We start from the raw sequence: 22,064 nt of genomic DNA, 5'->3' as shown, positions 1-22,064 counted from the left end.
GCTGCCGCGCTCCCCCGCCGCGTCCCGCCTCGCCGCGGCTCCGGGCGCCTCCCGCCTCCCAGCATGAATGTGAGGAGGGTGGAGAGCATCTCGGCGCAGCTGGAGGAGGCCAGCTCCACAGGCGGTAGGACGCGAGCAGCGTGGGGGCGCGAGGTTTCTCTTCTTAGCTATTTTGGGGTCTCGCCCCCCACCTTCAAGCAGCAAGTCTTGCAACTTGGCGTGGGGCGGGGAGGGGGGGAGCTGCCCGCTCGCGTGGGGTAAACGCATCTGTGCTGTCTTGGGAAAATGCGTGTGTGTCTATGGGGACAGCAAGCAAGCGCTTAATGCCCGGGGTTGCGGGCTAAGAAACGTTCAAGGCTTTGCGAAGCCCGCCGTAAGATGCCTGCTGTGACCTAACTGGTACTTTTGCCTTCGCTGAAATGACCTGGGGGTGGGTACGAACCTCCCGGGCGAACCATGCACACCCTCTCTAGTTACCAGCTCCCAGGAGGTAATTTTGACCAGTCCCACTTACACCTCCCTGCTTTGGTCTCCTTTGTACCTTCCTGATGCCTAAGAAACAACTATTTGATGGAGACCAGCTGCTTCTGGTAAGCCAAAGGCTATCTGGTGCCTTTCTCTTTCTCTGTATTGCAAACTGCAGTTGCTCTTTCACCTGAGAAAGGTTACAAAATAACTTGCGTTTCAGGGAGGAGGAAAGCATGCTTTGCAGTCCTCTAGGGTGACTGTGACTCCTGGAGTCTTAGAGTTTTTTCCTAGCATGGGCAGGAAACAGAGTTATATAGAAATGAAGCTGCTTGGGTGCAAAGTGGGTAACATGATGTTGCTGAGGAAGGTGCCCAGTTCAAGGTGGCTGGTTAAGCAGAGGATGGCTGGACAGTCAATGAAAAACTTTGCAAAACAGCCAATCAAAAACAGGGGAAACTTGTTTTCTGAGAAAAGATGGAAAATTATTTCGTGTTTCCTGCTGTGTTGTGAGATTTCTCATAAACTCTGTGATGCCAGTGTAGAATAGCAGCCTAACCATCAAGTTGCTTGAAAGACACAGGGGAGTTCCACCCTTTGATTGATTTCTGATGCTTCAGAATAGTCTTTTGCTTGCTAGAAGAGGCTCACGGCCACATGTCCTCTGTTGGATTGTACTTGGGTTTTCTCTTTCCTTAATGTCCAACCTTTTCTCATGTGTTAGGGCTTGTAGTCCTTCAGACAGGATACTAGTCATTTGCTTTGGTGATAGGGAACTTTTGTAATTGACTATGCAATTAGTTTTAGGCTGTTGGCTCAATTGTTAATCCATCTTTGCATTTCTTAAAAGCTTCAGAAGAAAAATGCATACTTAGTCATTATGGTTGTCCAACAAGGGACTCGGCCACCGGAGTGATGTTGTAATGCTTCTCACTGTTTTCCAGATCCAACCCCTCCAAGTTTTAATTATGACTTTTCCCTCCACATACCACTGTCAGCCTTACAGCTCTAGTCTGTTAGAGACCTGAAAGTCACACTGTTTTTCCGTAACACATACACCATCAGTGACAAACACCAGGCAGGCTCTTAGCTACACCTGTGCAACCACCATGTAGGACTGTTCGGGCTAAACAAAACTAAGGTCATAATTTAGACACAGTGGATTTGCACAGGTGCTTTTGAGGAATAATTTTGTTTCTGGATCATTACTGTAGGTGTTGAAGCATAAAGAGAGTTTGCAGCTTAATGTTTTATCTATAGGTATAGTTAGCAGTAACAGAAAAGTGTCTATACGAAAACTGGGGAAATACAATCTGAATCCATGTTATACAAATAATACAAAATATCAAGATGATATTTTTACAGAAAATGTTTTCAGTTGAACTGTATATTAGATGTGTTTTCCATTTTGGCTCTTATGATATGCATGCCTTGTAGCTTTTAGAAATTAATGACAGCTTTAATTCGTTTTAAGTTTGTAATGGTGAGAAGTAGTAAGATACACTTTGCACTGTTGTAGAATAAAAATCAAAATCTAACTGAAACATGAGTTACTGTAGGAAAAACATTTCTCAAAAATAAGTTCTTATGCCAGAAACAGAACATGGAAAGATAAAAATGATAGCTAAAAGAAAATAACTCCTTTCTTTTGGAGATTGTCATATGTTAGATCACCTCTCAACTTGTATCTTGTCACTAGCTTGATGTGATGTGAAGCTAACAAGTGTCTAGCTTCAGTGCTCTGGGCTTCCTCCTTATGTGAGAGAGCACATGTATGTTCATCTTCCCCAGATTTTGGCCCTTTTTCATCTAAACTTCCCTTTCCACCCTTCTCTTCTCTAGCTCCTAAACTTTCAACTCATTTTCAGTGCCATCCACGTTTCTGAATGTACCTGTCTGTTGGTTACTTAACGAGGAAGCATTCGGTGGATTTGCTCTTATTATTTCTCCTCAAATAGAAACAATGCTTAAAACATTAGTTATTTTTAAATGGTAATGCCTGCAGTAGAGTTGTTACAGGGATTTGATGGTAGTGCATGATACTCAGAAAATGAAACCGACGGAAGTGTGACTGTTTCTCCATTTCATTTTTCCAAGTGAAATAAAGCCCAAGTAACACACAAGCAGCTTAAACTATGAAAATTATTACTGTCAAAGGAAACATTTTGTACCTTTTAACAAGTAATGACTCCTTTCAGCTGCTCTTCCTCTTACATTTACTCTATTGCAACTTGCAGGGCATCTTTTACATTCAAGTTAATGTCAGTTGGAGAACCACCGAGAGTCAAATCGAAGAAACAGAATGCTTCCTCTCTTAAATATTGAGCCATTGTAAGGATGAACTGTTTCATCCTTCTGCCCCATGAAACAAACAGTCTTTATCAATGTCTTATCTGTGAGGAAGTTGTATTTTTGCTACGGATAGCCAAAACTCATTTGCTACTGGGTAAAGGCATGAAGCGTCTTGGCAAAATGAGAAGAGCAGAGGGAGATTATCAGAAAAAGTTTGTGGGGGTAAGAATAAGTAACCACAGTGTGTCCTGTGGGTTCAATATCTAGGACAAACTTAAGCTGTTGGGAATACTGATATGAGTAAGACACTATCACAGCAACTGGTTGCTTTGCTTTAGGGTATAATGAATTCAGAATGGGGATTGTGCTGACCAGTATACTCTTCCTTATTCAAACAATAGATATATTTACAAAAGCCATGGAGTAATTTTGAAGTTTTGAAGATTTTCTCTGACTAGACAGGGCAGCTGCAAATTCTGCATGTCAGGAAAAAGGCTGTCATTTCTATGTCATGTGCAGAAGATGGACCAAATAGTACTGTTAAGAAGTGCTTATCCAACTTTAAGTTTACTTAGAGTTTGGTATTCTCTGCCATACCTCTGAGAGATCCTTGTGCAACAGTGTTCACTTTTGCTTTTAATGAACGGCTTGCTCTTGTAGCTTGAGGCATTCTTAGAAGACAAAGGAAGCAGTGCTAGGAGGACAAGAAACTACATATGGGAAAGCTGAAAATAGGAATTTAGGAAAAGGGATGCTAAGAAAAATTATGAAAGTGAGGAAAAAATGCACTGTAAAACAGTTGCAGGAAAAAAGAAGAGGTGGGAGGAGGGAAATGAGGAAGGAGCTTCTTATACACCTTGAGATACAATTGATACTAAATGAAAGTGTGTCCTATTGAGGGATACTGGAATCCTATTATGTATTGGTGGTATGTATTGGACCAATTCCTTTATAACCCAGTTGGGATTCATCTGACATGACGAAAAGCAGGCAGTGACTCCCCAGGTGATTTCCACCAATACCCATATCAGTGTGAAATCTTTGGTTTGTCTAGGAGCTCCACCCATAGGACATGCTGTCAAGAGTCAGTGTCACGTTTTACTAATGATCTGTTGTCCCTAAACACTCTTCATGTCTTCTTAGATATGAGAGACCTTCTGGCCATTTTGTCTTGCACACCTCTGTCCCAGTGGATCCTCAATCTCTGCCTTGAGCCTTCTGTAACAGAGATATGTTCTCCTTGAGGAGCTACAGTCAGCTAGAAATGCTGCTTCCAAATGCCACGTTTCTGTGAAAGCTGCAAATACATAAGGGAAGGGATAAATTAAATGGACTCGTGATCTAATAAAGGAGGTATCTTTATAATGTACACACAAATAGATGCAAATATTTTAAGTGTAAAATATACAACCTGCTCCTGCAGGATGGAGGAAATAATTGACATTTTGAGAGAACTGACTGCGGCATAAGCCTCTGTGTAAAACGTGATCTCTGCTTCCATCTCCAATTCCTGTATTCAGTGAGCATGTGAAGCAGTAATTATAAGCAAAATTCTAGTATACAGAGTCATATTTTAAATATGCCTTGGCTTTCCATTAATATCAATTTTATATCAATGTAAATATAAATATCAATTTGCACAAAATACAGCTTTCTTTTTCATTATTCTGTGTTTCAAGGTTGCTACCCATGCTTAGAGAGTTGATACATAAATAACTGAACATCTGGACAAGTTTCAAGTATATTGGGCTTAGAGAATTGACTCACTCTTTCCAGGTGTTTTTAGACATTATGAAATGTATAGAGGCAGATACGATATCTAGCAGTTAATGTAGCCATAAGAGAAGTAGCTAGTGTGTGTCATGGAAAGCTTTTACAGGGTATCAGATAAGCACTTAGGACTCATGCTTTGGGTTGGAGCTGAATATTTGATCCGTGCAGCATTCATCTGTAATCTATCCCATCTCAGCCACTCAGTTTGCCATTGTGATTTATTCAGAATCTTTGGCACTTGAAAAAGAAAGTATCTAAAAATACAACAAGGCCTGATTGCTTCACTATTTCATAGATATGCGTGTTCTTGCCAGGCTGTCGTACTATCCTTCCCCCCACAATTCTGCTTGTCCTCTCATTCTTTCAATAGACTGCATTCAAAATCTTGCTTGCCAAACCAACACTGGCCATTTATTGTCTCCTATTAGCAAAGGCCATTACTCCTACTTGAGATGAGAGAGAAAACATTGGCACAAGGTTGTGGACTGGTCCAGGAGGCAAATCATTTTTTCAGTAGTTATAGTCAATGTGATCTGAACCAAGTAGGATTCCCTTATTTGTTAGCACACACATTAATTAATAGGCTCGGGCCTATTCTGGGGTGTCAGGAGTACAGATATAAAAACCTTCTTTCTTTGGAGCACAGTGTGGCAGCACAGCTGGAGATAGTTAATAGCGAGGTTAATGGGCTAGTTTGTCTCCATAATGTTTGGCCTGAACTGTAATGTGTGGTTGTGTCAAAAGTAAATGGACAAAAGGTTTACATAGATGCTAGTTTTTTGATAGTAGTTGTACTTTCAGAATCCTGTTTTCTCTGGCAAGATCTTTGGTTGCCACTGCTTTGATGGCTAGGCAGAATTTGGCCCAAATTTCCCAAGGAGTACACCAGGTGGAATGTGGAAGAGAAGTGAAAATGTATGGAAAGTATATTTTTTTTGAGTCTATAGAACTATGGAAAGCATGGAATCCAATTATTTTGTGAGGTTCATTATTATTTTGTTTTTATATTACAGGAGTCTTGGGATCATATAGATCACAGTTTGGGTTTTTTCTCTTCATTTTCCATTCTCACACTTTACAAGAGAGATAATTTCTGTGTTATCACCTTCATGGATGCAGCAGCAGAGGAGGTTGGTCTCTAGACTTGCTGCTATGAATTTGGGAGGTCTGTAGACAACTGTGAACTGGCAGCAGTTTAAAATACGTGGTTGGATTGAAAGCATATTGAATCCATTCACCTCTAAGAATAAACCCAAACACAGAATAAAAGCTGTAGATCTGAACACATACTGTGTTTTATTCCTGGCAGCCTAGCAGAGACTTAATATGATATTAAAAGGAGCTTTCTGTCAAAGGTCTGAAAGTAGTGTTGCTCTGATATTCTTTTTCACCTATGAAACAGATTTTTTTAGAGGTACAGTTTATAGTTGTGATCCTCTGTTGTATGTTTATAATTTATGCTGCAGTGACACAAACAGTGGTATGAAAGTCATAGATGCTTACGTGTCCAGTGGAGGAACAAACTACAGATGGAAGGCATGATAATAGGGAATTTTTAAATATAAACATTTTGCCCTGATGAGAACAATGATTCATGTTTAAATGTTTGGATTTTATTATAGGAGCAAATATCTGTATTCATATGCCAGATATTTTCACCAAATAAAGCGTAAGCCCAGTAAGAAAGGGTTAGCTATTTTAATGATAGGAAAAAAGATCAATTTTACTGATACATTGTCTTGTTCTCACAATTTTCAGTTATCTTTCCAGCAGAGAAAATTTTTATGACTATCAATATAGTCATTAGGCTTTAGTATAACAAATCTTTTTCTTATTTTTGAATCAAAGTTTACTTTTGTTAATAATCCAGAAGAAACATGTAGGATTTGTTAGAAAGGCAAGCAGTAGCCGTAAAACGTGATGATGGGTCTGATTCTTCACAGGGCAGATTTTTTTTTATTCCTTGCCCAAAGTGGGAACAACGAGAACAGCACTTCTTCACAGTGAGTCGTTTGACTATCATGACTATTCCTATAAACACTTTGATACCTATGGGAATAATTGCAATGAATAAGGATTTGGGCCCTACTATTTGTGAAAATCAGGAGAATGCTAAACCTGGAACTGAAACACAGATCAAGTTTATGTGATTCCATGTAAAGGAAGAAAACCACTGTGCTGGAAATACTTAGCAGTAATTAAAAGGTATTTTGGTAAGAAATTCTGCTTTCTGTACACTCTCACACAAATGTTTCTGGTAATCTGTACCAATTTATTTCCAAATCTTTGAACAGTTTTATTAAATAGAGGAGAAACAACATGATTCAGATGAAATCATTGAGTCACTGCAGACATGGAGTCTGTGATATTGACAAATATTCCTGTTTGTGTATAGAAAGAAAAATATTGATTTTTTTTAAAAATGTATTTTGTTGATTGTGCTCCAAAACAGTCCTTAATTACTTATGAGTTGCTGTATATATTCTGTTATTTGCTTGTATTTGCTTTGTGTTTTAATTTAAGGTAACACTATCTAAACAAAGAAATTACGTTGTATTCTACATCACAAGTATTTATCAATAGAGTGTGGTTTACTTAGTGTTGAAGAACCCATGAAAAAATTTACAAAATTTACATAATTCTCACTTTTAAAATTAAATATAGTTACTTGACTTAGAACTTTTAATGACATTACAGCATACGTTATAATAAAAACATATCGAAAGACAACATTGTGCCAAACAAAAGATAAACATAATATGATGAAAGGAACTATTCTAAATGGAGAATGTCCTAAATGCATGCAGTAAGTTGGAATGCGGGCAAAACCAGGTTTGGGGTTTTTTTAATTTTAACATACTTACGTGATGCAATTTGAAATGATGATCTGAAAGTCACACTCTATATAACATGCTAGATACAAGCATTATAGCAACTGAACATGGAGATCTGGAATTTTGTAGTATGTAGACTTACCTATGTACATGCTAAGTACCACAAATTAACAATCTATGATCCCATTTTCAAAATACCTGAACCAGTACTACTGTAATGCTTTTTTGCATGAATGTTGCTGCTCATAGCTTCAAAGAACACCCTAGCAAGGACTGACCTTTTTTTGAGACAGTTTGTTTCAGAGCGTGCCAAAGCGCGTGGTACCAACCACTCCTGGGTGTTTTGCAGCAGTAGGTGCCCCTTCTCTGCCCAGGTGCTGAGATGGGCCAGGGAACCCCCCCCCAGTTAGCACCAGTGCTGGGAGGGACACGCTGTGTACGTGCATGCGGTTTCCCAGTGCGGATAGGTGTTGGGAGAATGAAAAGTAGGCTGTGGGATTGCAATCCCTGCCTGAGCAGTTAAAAGAAAGGAGAGGGAAAAGGTCAAGAAATGCCTTCCTGTGTGTATGGCTTCAGCAGTACTGGAGTAAGCAGACTCTGGGATCTGCTGTTCTGTTTACTTTAGCTGGAGATAAATGAATCCTGTTTATCTTAAAACAAGCAGGAGAAAAATCCTTAAAAAATACTCTTTTGAAGCAATATGAAAGATGTATATCAAGAAGATCCAGCCATAGAATCATGTTTTGCTTCATTGCATGCTGGTAACAGTATGATAGGTGTTTCCTCAGATCACCATTGGTCTTGAGTTTTGACAATGTAGCTGGTTTTAACCAGGTGATACCCAGATGTCCTTAATCATTCTGACTACTGACTTCTATTCCACTGCTTAGTTAGTGAATGGTACCCTGCAAATCTATTGATTCACTCTTTCTCTTCTATGTATCCTTTTCCATGTTGATTTATGAACATTTGAGGTTATTTTGTTGTGTTTTGAGGTGCAACATTAAAAAATGTATCACATGTTGTAAGCTATCCAGAGAGAAAGATAAATCTAGACTGTTTCTCCAGAGCATTGTGTGCTGGCAGCATCCACCTGCTGGTAACTGAAACAAGTACAAATAAAGTTCATTGTTATTTTTAAAAAGATGCTGTAGTTGAATACATACGCACACTGACTCTTAGGTGCTGCCCTGATCTCTGCACAGCCAGGGTCTGCAGTCTACCAAATCTAAGATGCCTAAGAGAAAATATAATAAAACAAAGCAGATATACCTGCAAGTTGAGAATGTGCAGTATGATTAAGATACAGAGAATTTCATGCTATTGTTTCAGTAACTAGGTCTACTTTATATACTATGTCATTCTTCAGTCTTTGTGTTGGTGATGAGGTAGGGTTTTCCTCTTTTGCTTTTTGAAATATGCCACATTGTGCAATCATCTTCCCAGCCTACTGTCCAGAATTGGGAAAATGAGAGAACTACCTCTGTGGCTGGGACCTATCAACCCGCTTAATTGTTTGCTTCAAAGTCATTGCTTTCAGTCTCTCTCTCTCTGGGACTACGCATTTGTTTCCCTACTTGGGAAACAGGAGAAAGAGGAGGTCAAATAGCAGGATGGGTTTGGTAAATAGGTGATAGGCTTTGCCCTTTCTGCCTTCCATTACATGGTGGTGAAGATCCTCTTTGCAGGAGGAGGTTGAAACCTCCAACTTTTTCAAGCAGTGGCTCCCCTCTTCTGCCTCTACTTGGCACTTGGAAGGCGCACGTGAACCCCTCACTAAATGAGCACTTTCTCACCTTTGTTGTGTAATCTTTTACCTCAAAGCAATGTTGTTCTGAGGTTATGCACTTCTTTCTAGGTCGGTTGATTGTCAGTGAAAGGAGAGGCAAGTGTGTGATGCTTCCAGTGGAACTGGTGGGTCCCTAATTCATGTTTTATAAAACTGAATTCCAGTAGCCTGGAGGAAAAATAGTATGTTGAGGATAAGGTGAGAAGGGAACAGACATGGCTAAGGGTATACAGTGACACAGCTATTTCCATGGCACACCTGCTGTTGAGTTTCCCCCTAGTACTTTAAATCTTTATTAAATATATGAGCTAGCAGGACTTAAAATTACACAGATTCATACTTGAATACCTTGCTTAATTACTTAGCCTGCAGGGTTGTACAGCATTTAGACATTATTTAGACTCATAAAAATCTTTGCTTCAGTTGCACCTTTTGTTTGCATTCAGCTAATTTTCTGATACTAGAATAAAGCAATCCTATATTTCAATGTAGACTTACAAAGATCACTTCTTATTTCTAAAGTATTTGAGTCATCCCAGACTTCTTGAGAATCAGTAACTTTTTTCCTTCCTGAAGATATCGGGGGTGTTCAGCTAAAACCCCATGTTGTATTAAAAAAAACCAAAACAACTCTGCTCGCAGTTTAACTGTATGTTTTACTTCACCAGGGTTCAAAAACAACTGCCTATACTTAGAAATGCAAAAGCAGGAACATTTTGACCTGTTCAAAATGGAACGTAAAGCTATCTGAAAGGTGTCAGTAAATTTCTAACATCTTATTAAGCAGTGTTTTATCAACAGTCACTTTAATCAACAGCACTTTAAATTACTACTAGACTGACAATCTGTTAGGACATTTTCAATTAAAGAATTCAGAAGAAAGTAGGCTTTTTTTGTACGTGTTTTTCCTTTCAAGAACCCAAAACATTAATGGTGTGTTTTCACATATGCTGCATCACAACGAATATGTAAAGAAATGCTGTCAGTTAAGAGACTTAATTCCTCATTGAAAACAAACAAGAAAAAGTTGATGGCATTATCAAACCACTATTTGGTAACTGGCAACTTACAATGCTGATGGTGTAGATATTATACTGTCCATTTTGCAGGTGTAGTGTTAGAACAGATATGTATTCAATAGTAAACACACTTAATTAGATAAACTGATAACGGTTTCTTGTTGCAGTAACACTAAAACAAATAATGGTTTGTGTTCCAAGAAGAGTGCATATTGATTAAATGCACCTTGCACTGAAGTAATTAATATAGATCTTCTTGATCCATCAGTGCCTGTTTCATTATGATTGGAAGGCTTGATCTTAGAACAGTTGCAATATAGTGCAGCATTTACAAGTGAGAATCATCCTGTTATACTTAAGAAATATATTTGGTCATAAGTGTTTGAACAGTTGTCTTTAGTCCTTCAGATTCTGAAATGTCTTAGAGAGAAAGGAGGAAATAAAGCTTTTCTCTCTTCTTGCATCATCCGTAATTTCGTGAACCAAAAATATAGGCTATGGCTTTAGAGGGTACCCAATTACATTGACAATACACCTTGTAATGCTAATGTAATCTTGTAATGCTAATATAATGTGAAAGAATATAAGAAACAAAAAGAGATATTGAAAGAGGGCCTGTTTCCCTGCTCAGAATACTGGAGAGTATTTCCAATTCAAACCACCAAACTCGCAATTTTCTCTTTTTAGGAGTCAGTTAATTATTTGCTTTCTGGGAAACAAAACTTCTTCAAGGAATGCTGAGATTTTTGTGTAATATCATGACCTGAGAAACTTGTATTTTAAGAAAAAAAAATCCCACCACCACGACAAAGTTGTGGATTTTCTGGCTGAGGATAAAATAAAAAGGCATATACTCAGTCAAGTTTCTAGGTTTATATTTGTCTCTGAATGCTAGGCAGACAGTGACTAACCAGGCTGATTACATACAGCTGTATGTAATCCATACAGCCTACTCAGGGCAGAAGGCTGATGCAAAATCCAACTCAATTTCTGTTACATTGGATTTCATTTGTACTTTTCAGATAAAAGCAATAAAAAACTTGGAATCACAGACAAATAGTTTGAAAGAGCAGGATTAAATATTTATATGGTAGTTCAGACAGCTTTTTGTCTAATGTACTTAAAAAGTACTGGGTGCTTCATAACATCACTAGGTAATCTACTTCAGAATTTATCTTTCCTGGTACAAACTTTTTCCTAGTTCTAAAGTAAATCTTCTTACATTTAAAACCTGGTATGCAAAATGGATGAAATACATGTCCTATTCAGTACTGTAAAATCTTGGCTAAAAACATTATTTGGCATATCTTACAGACTTTTGTCTTGTTTATACTTTCTGCCTCACACGAAGAGAGATTCCAGCTTGCCCCTGTTGATGGTAATTCTTCCGATCCTAGAAGAGCTCTGTAGGAGTTATTGCTTCCACGGAGGTGTGATCAGCAGCTCCCAGTTCCTGTTGGGTCTGAGGAGCAATCACTGTAGAGTAAGTTACATCCTTGCAGTGCAGCAAATCTTCTACCTTTGTATGAAGCAGCTCTCAAGAATTTGGGATGAGGTAGGAGTCATTGTCTTACAAGCAATAACAACCATCAACTTTACCTCATTTCTATGGAAAGACTGCAGGGATCCTCAAGGGCTTCCAGAACTTGCCTCTTTTATGATCTGAACTGTTACTCCAAATAAATAAAATAGATAAATACAGCTTCAACTTGCACAGCTTTCCAGCTATTGGATCTGGATCTTCAGAAAGGAAACTTTGTCAGTGACCTTTTTATGAACTCTATCTTTTCTAAGGATATTTTAGCTCTTGAACATTTGATATGTAGCATGAACATCTTAGTGCTCTCTTCCATAAATAAAAACTGAAGACAGTTACTTTAAACAATTTTTTAACATGAAAAGTCAATGTCACAGGCAATAGCGAAGCTTTTGAAGTTTCAAACACTTCTTATTCAGATTATTTTTATCAGTGCTGTACCATCTTACAGTTGAAAAGATGTGCCTCTGCTTTATATGAGTGTATTTACCAAATGCTGCTATTATGATAAAATAGGGTGTGCTCATTCCTCTCTCATTTTTCAAGGCTGATGTATCTAGGGGGCTTTAATCAAGAAAGATTTCATATATTTTAACTTTTATACCAGCTTAAGCCTTTCTAGTTGTAATTTTTGGTGTATGTACTCCAAAGATATTTAACTTTTGTCCAGTGCCTGATTAAAACCACCATTAGAATGGCACTTGCATACAAATGACCATAGAGGTTTTATTATCTATCTTTTCCAAATTCATAGAATCATAGAATGGTTTGGATTGGAAGGGACTTTAAAGATCATCTAGTTTCAGTGCCCCTACCATGGGCAGGGGCACCTTCCGCCAGACCAGGTTGCTCAAAGCCCCATCCAACCTGGCCTTGAACACTGCCAGGGATGGGGCATCCACAGCCTCTCTGGGCAACCTGTGCCAGTGCCTCACCACCCTCACAGTGAAGAACTTCTTCCTTACATCTAATCTAAATCTACCCTCTTTCAGTTTAAAGCCATTATTCCTTGTCCTATCACTACATGCCCTTGTAAAAAGTCCCTCCCCAGCTTTCCTGCAGGCCCCCTTTAGGTACTGGAAGGCTGCTGTAAGGTCTCCCCAGAGCCTTCTCTTCTCCAGGCTGAACAAACCCAACTCTCAGCCTGTCTTCATAGGGGAGGTGCTCCAGCCCCCCGATATCTTCGTGGCCCTCCTCTGGACTCACTCCAACAGGTCCATGTCCTTCTTATGTTGGGGGCCCCAGAGCTGAATGCAGTACTGCAGGTGGGGTCTTGTGAGAGTTGAGTAGAGGGGAACAATCACCTCCCTCGACCTGCTGGTCACACTTCTTTTGGTGCAGCCCAGGACACAGTTGCCTTTGTGGGCTGCAAATGCACATTGCCATTTCATTCATCATGCAAATTCATTTTTATAGTTTGATAGTTTAGGCGTATGATTCTTTAAGCTTGTAGTTCCAGGAGAGTTCTGTGATAGCTTGTCTGTGGGTGGATGTTAATAAATTAAACTGTGTGTTTGAATTCAGTGGTGAGAAGTGGTAAAGCTATTTTAATGAACCCAGGCAGAGGATTTTATCAGGCAGTTCTCGAGAGGCACAGAGCTGGCGCTCTGACTTTATACCATTCATTTATTAAGCTATTAAGCCAGTAATCATGTATCTTTGACAGTACTGTGAGGAGGAGAACTATATTCTTCTTGGATGGTAGGTTCACAATGCTTTTTAATCAGAATTCTCACCATCTTAAAATAAAATTACTGGACACTTTCTGAATTCTTGAAGAATAATTCGTAAGTGATGGAGAAATGAAATTGAGAAGTCTTCGTAGGAAGATCATGGCTTTCTCAGTCTAGGCATTTGGGCTATGCCTAAAGTTGGGAAATAGTAGCTCAAACTTGCAGTGTGAAATGGGGTTGTGGAGTAATAATGAATAAGAATTTTTACAGGGTTTTACTTCAGACTAGCTCTAGTCTAGTTCGATTGACTAAATGCCTGCTAATAGTTGGAGTGCATTAAGTGAGCTTTTGGAGCACATCTTCCCACTTAATTTAATCGAAAAAAAATCTAATTTGTGCATTCCAAGTGCATTCTGTGATGTGAACTAAAACATGGTAACTGGGGACTATTAGGTGACTTCTTCTGAAAGCACATTCCTGATCTGAATGGAAATGCTAGTATGTCCACATCAGACAGCACTGTGGGAGCTTTCCCATTCTCCAGGGTCCCAGAAATTGGGTGAGTTTGTTGAATTACAGTTTCATCTCTTTTGCAGAATTCAAATCTGATCCTTCCTAGTTCAGGGAATTTATGGAGGCATGCTTAGGGACCGTCCTAATATTTTAGGGATGTTTCTTAACAATTAGGCCTATGTAGTTTAGGATTTACTATATTAATATCACCAACATTGTGTTTTGATAAAGCCAAATTTTCTGTCAGAGATTTTCCTAACATCTAATCACCATCACCAAGCATCAGCATCATTGAGCAGAAGCTGTTCCTCACTATTTGATAGCTGCTATCACTTGCCTGATTGACAATTTGCAATTAATTCTCATTGTGTGTATTCAGGCTTCTGGTTTAATTGTGACTGTGGAATGACACATGTACAGAACATAGTGCAGAACTCCCATCAGCTAAATGCCTTTTTGAATAGGAAAATGTATATCTGTCTCAAAAATAAACATCACAGGTTTTAAAAGTAGAATACATGCGTGCTAGAATTTCAGTGCTGGACTTGGTAAATACACCATCTTAGATTGGCTGTATCACAGACTGCGTTCTGCAGCATACTGCAGACACACCCTGGTAACCTTTTTGTAATTTCTGTTTCAGGATGCGATTACTTGTCCAGAGACAATATACAAAGTCAGTAAAAACCCAGAGAGAAAATTAAGTCACTAGCACTGCAAAGAGTATAAATCTGTGTGAAAATTGACTAATTTTATAAATTACTTTAGTTTGTTATGGCACTAGAATTGGAACTTTTAAAATACTGTGCCAAAGCACAGCTTGCTGGATATTTCAAAAATGTTTGTAAGTACACTTAGAGTTTGACCATAGCAATTGGGCAGGGTTTTCCTTGCACACCGTGACTATGAAGTCTAATATTACCTCTGCTTGCTATAGAAATGGCCACGAAGCCAAATTAACTTATTTCATCTTTGTCATATTTTCAAGCTCAAAAACTACACCTTGCAATGTCTTTCTATGTTAAAGAATCAAATTTATGTTCAGAGTGATTATACTTCTTTTAAACATTGCTAAATTGCTTCTAAATCCAATTATTTCAGAGATGACACAGCTACCAGATTTATTCTTAGCTCATGTAAGTACCACCTCAGCCTACTATGAAAAATGTTTTAAAATCTTGAATACATGAAGACTTCATTCCTTGTCTCCCACTTTCAGTGAACTTAAAAAAAAAACCACGCAGGTTTGCTTCTCCCAGAAGCGTATAAGCAGAAAGCTCTTCTGTTATGGCAGCTAAAAATGGAAATTCTTAATGGTATTTTCTTGAAGCTTGAAAGTGACTGAAAGTTTCTACTCAGCAGTGGTGAGGCCACACCTGGAGGGAGTACTGTGTCAGTTCTGGGCTCCCCAGTACAAAGGAGGCATGGACATACTAGAGAGAGTCCAGCGAAGGTCCATGAAGATAACGAATGGACTGGAGCATCTCTCCTATGAGGAAAGGCTGAGAGAGCTGGGACTGTTTGGCCTGGCGATGATGAGATCCCCCCTGAGCCTTCTCAATGTACATCAATACCTGAAGGGACAGTGCTTAGAGGACAGAGCCAGGCTCTTTTCAGTGGTACCCAGTGACAGGACCAGAGGCAATGGGCACAAACTGAAACATGGGCGGTTCCTTCCGAACATCAGGAAACACCTTCTTAGTGTGAGGGTGACCAAGCACTGGCACAGGTTACCCAGGGAGGTTGTGCAATCTCCCTCCTTGGAGATATTAAAAAGCCACCTTGACATGGTCCTGGGCAACCTGCTGTAGGTAGCCCTGCTTAAACAGGGGGGGTTGGACCAGATGACCTCTGGAGGTCCCTCCTACCTCAGCCCTTCTGTGATGCTGTGACTGTAGTACATTAATTGTAATTAAATTTCTAGGGATACTTATGGGTTTGTGGCCCCCCAAATATTGCATTTTTCATCTTTGTTTACATTTCTATGCATAGTTTTGTATTTAGAAGTTATTCCAGGGATGGTCCTCACTGAGGAGAAAACTGGATGAATATTTTTAAGCAAATGGCAGGGAAGACTGTAGTTACATATTAAATTGGAAGAGTGTTTCTGCAGTGTAAGGTACACTATGTAACTAATAGTTCATGGACTGGAAATGAATTATATTGCGTGTTCAGTGTTAAGTAACTCAGTTCTCAATTAGAGCAATGCATAGACAAACAAAAAAGAACAGCTTAATAGGTACTCAAAGATGAAGGCAGTCAAGCGTTACGTATTATTGCCACAATCTATCTGAAACTAAATTTGAGAATAAACTCTTGTGTGAGAATAATTTCCTTATCTGTTAGGACTGTTGTTAGTTTTGTATATAGAACCCTTGTAGAATGGCACCTGTCCTTTTTGCCATTTCTGTAGAGCTCTTGATCTGTCTGTTCAACCTTGTTGGTCTCCTGTTTTTGTGAAGAGCCTTCAGTGCCCTAGGAGAGCATCAATAGCTGGAGATTTGAGCCACAGTGTGGAAATGTTGGACCTGTATGCATATGCATGTATAGTGTGCAAGAAAATGAAATTATTTTTGTTTCCTGTTTCACTGTGTCTGTGTGTATGGTACTTACTTGATTGTGTTGTACATCTATAGTATTTCTAAATGAACTAAGTCAAGTGGGGTAAAATAAACATATCTGTTCATACTGGGTTTTACAGAAGTTTTCAAAACCTAAGTCTGGGATACTCACTAAGCTGTTGTCTTTTCCCAGGGAAAACGTAAACCAGATTAGGGGTTCTGGAGCTCTTTCACATTTTTCAATTTTAAGTGATTTTGCAAGTTTCTTAATGTGTTATCTAGAGGCTGCTGCTGTGGGCTATAGTACGTAATGACCCACTTAAGAAATGCAGTCAGAACAGAGGCTTTAAGATTGTGTATTAACTTGCATAGAGAAGATGTCTCCAGTCAAGTCAAAGACTTTTGCAGTTAACAGTTGAACACAGGGAGCTGTACAGCTGAGCTCAGGTCAATATTAGTCTATTTTTTAAAGGAAAATATTTGGTGATTGTATCATAATATAAGCCAGAACTATTACTTTAGATTTATGGTAGTACATTTTTCTCTTCATCTTTATTTGAAAATATGGGAAATTTTCACCTAATCTGAAGTTCTGTCTCTCGTAGGGCTTTATTTAAACCTAGGTGGGATACTGATATCACAATTATGGTTTTGTTCCTTTTTCTTTTTTCATACTGATGAAAAAGGGAACCTTTAGTTTTTAAATTTTCTTACTAAAAACTACTGTGTTAATAAAAAACACATTCAAATATTTGAGGCAAGAGCATGAGCTGAAATACTTGTACTTTTCAGAACTCTCTTTTCTTGTAAAGAACAGTATTGCATAGAGGCTTGTTCATTCTTAAAACATAGTATCAACTTAACCTTGTTTGCAAGCATTTGTTACATGGCTAAAAATTAGGGGAAAAAGCCCCAACCCACAAAAAACCCAACCTCTTAAATCTTTCCAAAGAGTTTAAATTTCGAATTTTGATTATCAGTTTATATTTTGTGTTGAAAGCACACATTAGAAAATTATCCATTAGGTTTTACAAAGTCATGGGAGTTTAAAAAGAGTTTAGTACTCTGAGATCGTACTGATGGGCACATTCCTATACTAAAGACTTCAGTGGGACATTTGGTCAAAGAATCTTTCCGTGCTGAAAAAATGTTCTGTTAGAACTTGTCAATACTATACCAGTTATTTTAGTAGAGAGGAGATATACATTCAGTCACTTCAATTAGCAGTTTGCATATTAAAAAAATTCATATTTTTCAAAGTGCAAATAGGAACAAGATCCTTAATTTTCAAAAATGAAAATTAGGATTTCCATTTAATAAAACATGGCTACAGCTGTGCTTCACATAAACCACCAAATATTATAAGAATTAAAACCACAGAAAAGAGTTTCAGGAAGTATTGCAACTACTATGCTAAGCTTTTTAGTACATGCCACCTACCTGTACTAGACCTGCTAAAGTAAATTGAGAACCGTAAGTATCCATTTTTTTTTGTAGGTATGAACAATGCTCAGAATGCTTCAACTTTTTCACTGATTTCTTATTTTGATCGTGAGAGCTGTATAGCTATATTATGAATGTTCATACCCTTCCACACTAGTAAAGGAAATTGGCATTTACTGGCCAAACCTCCCAAGGACAGCAGACTATCAGAAAAATAGCTTCTCCCCAAGCTGACAAGCCCCAGCTTGTTGGAACATGCTGTATTTGCAACAGAGAGCTCTGTGGTGCTGCTTGGTGAAGTCCCAAGCAATGTATGGCCAGGGATGGAGGAAGTGATGTTAGGATATTGTGGGGAGTAATACAATTGCCTGGGACAGGTGTCATATTCAAACTCATGAAGTCACAACTGCATAGAACAGTGTACATGGAATTAGAGAGACCCAAGTTATGTATAATTATTTGTTTCTGAAAATCCTACTGACTGACACATCTCAAAGTGAAGATGTGGACCTTTGGAAGACCTTTGCTATTAACACTTTTATTTGAAGATGTAGAGTCATCCACAGAAGACATAAGCCGTAAAATCTGTCTGAATTTATGCTTGAAAATAGTCAGGAATTAAAGGTATTTTTGATCAGGAGAGAGCCTGCACCCTTGCTCAGCTCCTTCAAGCTTCAAGACATGATCATCACTACTGAATATGGAAATCCTTTCTCCAGACTGCAAGAAAAAGAACTTTCAGAAAAGTCTGGTACATTAGTTTTCTACCTTTTACCAAATTAATGTAGAGCCTGTTCAAGACCATGGTTTCTGCATTCATTAAATAAGATGACTGTTAATACTAGCTTGGGGCAATCTGGGGATACACAAAACCTTAATTAAAGCTAGTGCTAAGTGTTGTATGTGGGCATCACCTTTAGGAAATAAAACCACTTAAATGCAGTTATAAAACTCCAGAAGTAGTGAACTGACAGTGGTTTTGAGCAGAGAACTATTGAAGTAATTTATTCTTTCCATATTGTTTCTTCTGTCTTGCAAACAAGTCTAGTTTTTCAGGTTGGGACATAATTTGTACTGAAAGTTGATAGCATGCTTTTTTCTTTTTCTTTTTTTTTTTTAATGTCTTATTTATTAAAATTGAAGTTTTTTGCTAATGAGCCAGAAATTACTTTAATGTGGATGATAGCAGGCTTGGATACTATCCTGTGATTAATTTGCGGTTCAGCTAGGAAAGGATTCTGATAACTAGTAATAGGGGAAGCACTTATGTTTTAAATTGTTTTTACTGAAGAGCCACTTCTTGTGGTTTTATGTGATTATTTTACAATAGCTCTTCTATCTTTTGAGTGCTATAAACACTTGCTTAAAGCACATTTGATATTTTAAGCTTTTGAAACAAGGGATAATTTTCATGTCTTTTCTTTCCCTTTCTGTACACTTAAATATGTCTGATATGAAGACACATTGCACCAGGCCTTACTAAATCTCTATTTAAAAGGGAAAATAGAAAAAAAAAATATTGAATGGTGGAGAAGAAAAAGAGGCAGAGATCCTGTCTAGCTTCCTGTCTTCACCACTGCTTTTTGATCATAAGTACTTTCTTACATGACCAGATATCTATGATCCATCGGTTTATTTGTGCTGTACATTTAACTCCCTTTAACAGGAAAGGAGAAACCAGGCAGAAAGATAATAGGTCTGATGCTGCACAGTCTAGGTGTAGTAGTTACCTGGCTGCCTGGTTCGTTCTTCTGCTCAGTTAGCATAAGATCTTTATTTCTCAAAGTTTAGGGCATCATATAGGTAATAAACACTGCTGTGCGGCATGTTAGATGGAATAACCCAGATGCATTGCTGTTCTATTCAAATTATAATTCAACCTTCAACAAAACCAATCAAATGTTGATGTTAGGTCGTCCCCTCACACATTCTCTATTGATAGAGCTCTTATGGATTCCTAGAAGAGTTCTGCACCCTTGAGGACTTGCAAACTTAGACTTACTAAAGCCAGATGCAGTTCAGCAAACCTCTAATGGGATAACTTAGATAAGGTTGACTCACTCTCAATGGCATTATGGCATTTAACTTCCCTTGATGATTAATTCCATTTTTAGAGACGTTTTTCTTCCTATTCTTAATGTCAGTAGTTTACTTAAACAGCAAAAAGAAATGAAATGTAGGCATTGGTAGGGAGAGTAGTATTCCGAATCCTTTGCTTCTCTCTGTGGAAATCTTCAAGTATAATGACTCTTTTTCGCTGACATCAAATTTCAAGGGTTCTGCAGAGAGTAGCAGTTGTTCTAAAATAAAATTGTACTGTTCAAAGTGCACTATGGGGCCCTAAATTCTCCTGCAAGTTTTCCCTCTATAAAAAGAAGATTGAGACTAAATTCTGAGATTATTAACTATTTTGTAAGATGAATTTCGAATAAAGTAAAGATCATCCTGGCAAGAGCAACAGAAGTATGTTTTGTTGTATGATTTGAGACATTCAGCAGTACCTTGTACAAGTATATAGGGTTTTGCCAAATGTGGCAAACAGAGAAATGTCTGTTCTTTGCCATGAATACTAAAGGTTTTCAGACTGGGTAAAGACTTAAAATAAGGAAGAAATCAACTACCATTTTTTTACTGGTCAAATCATAGCATCGTGACAAGTTTACTTACCTCTAGTCCCATCTGGTTATTTTTAATGCAATGAAAAAATCTTTCACTTACTTTCTCATTTTGACTCTTAGGAAACTCTTGTGGCCATTTGAAAACCATTCATTCACACGCATTGTTTTATGTGTATTGGACCCAGTATTATTTTTATTGTTATGGCAAGTTCAGCCTTCTGTGTAAAGGAACTGGGGTTCGCTTTGACTTTTTTTGGAAATAGAAAGTTACTAGTAATGTCATCCTCTATATCTGCAACTACTGTCATTGCTTGGCCTGATTCTTTTGAAGACTTAGGAGAAGAATATTAAATATGTACTTTACAGCAAGAAAGGACTATGCTGAAATTTCACAGAATTAAAGAAAGACCATAATTGACATCATTTTGTGATTAAGCTGCAATACGCTGGTTTGGCTCAAATACTAAAATAATCTGATGCTTTCCCTCTGCTTTGGATGCTTTTTGGATGCAACAAAGAAAAAATATTCTGCCCAGTTCATACAGTTCACTGGGAAACGCCACAGCTTAAGAGAACTGTAAATGTGTTAACCGAACCCTGACAATGTAGTGTTTTTTGAAGTGATGCTAAATATACTAATAAGAAATTCACTGTTCACAGCAGAATTCATTTGAACCTTTTTTTCAGTCAAGTGGACACTTTAAAGTTTATGCAAAATTTAGGGCTGAGAGCCTGTGGGGAGAAGCTAAAAGCTGCAGCCCGGGGGACCGAAAGCTTTAGCAGGTATTCAGCCATTCCTGCAGCCATTTTATTCCAGCTGCTGTGGACCCCTCAAGGGCCCTGGTGATTTGCACAGCACCGACCTTCCCCGCAATCATGCTGCTACCTGCAGTCACCTGCTTCTTGCACTCCTCGCCCATTTCCAAGCCTCATGCCAAGGCTGGGCAGGGAACTATGGCAAAGCACTAGAACTGCAGCTCGGATCCTCCTCAGATGACCAAGAATATTTTACAGTGCTCAGTTTCATATCACTGAGAGCATTGGTAACAATCTTAATCTTCCAATTTTTAAAAAAGGTGATTACTTTGTTATCATTTTCTGGCTTTCATCAGATGGATGCCTCAAGGAAGAAAAAATGCTGAATTCAAGAGAAGTTTCTTCTACATTTTTCTAGCCAAGTGATAAATGGGTAGTACCAGATGTCTTGCAAAAAGACTGAAATAACCCCTTTGTTGGATTTTTCAGTAATTTCTTTGTATTAAGTGGCTTTGGCAAGGATCTGGGCACTTCTGGGACATGTCCATTGTTTTGAAAAGTGTGATAACCCTGGTGCTGTCTTTTAGTAATGATTTTTGAAGAGCACCAGCATTTACTGACTTATCTTCTTTCAACAGATGAGAATGCCTTCTTGAACACCTTATCGGAGATCTATTAATCGAGATTTTAGTGGATTTGGGGGCCTTGGAAATTTATTTAATAGTTTTGCATATTTTTATCCTGCTTATTATTTAAAATATCAGGTGATTTTATGAAAGAAGTTCAGGATT

General features: G+C 38.3%; 1 protein-coding gene across 1 annotated transcript in view; it reads left to right on the top strand.

Annotated features, from left to right (window-relative positions):
* Positions 1–63: 63 nt before the first annotated feature.
* KCNIP4 (Kv channel interacting protein 4) overlaps positions 64–22,064 on the top strand; it is a 459,791-nt gene continuing 437,790 nt past the window's right edge. Inside the window, exon 1 of the mRNA XM_010576847.1 lies at positions 64–124. Within this exon, the coding sequence (XP_010575149.1) occupies positions 64–124 (61 nt within the window). The remainder of the gene's footprint in view (positions 125–22,064) is intronic.

The sequence above is a fragment of the Haliaeetus leucocephalus genome, unplaced genomic scaffold (assembly GCF_000737465.1).
Source record: "Haliaeetus leucocephalus isolate CR32 unplaced genomic scaffold, Haliaeetus_leucocephalus-4.0 Scaffold545, whole genome shotgun sequence".
Classification (NCBI taxonomy): Eukaryota; Metazoa; Chordata; class Aves; order Accipitriformes; family Accipitridae; genus Haliaeetus; species Haliaeetus leucocephalus.
This window is presented reverse-complemented; position numbering and strand designations above follow the sequence as displayed.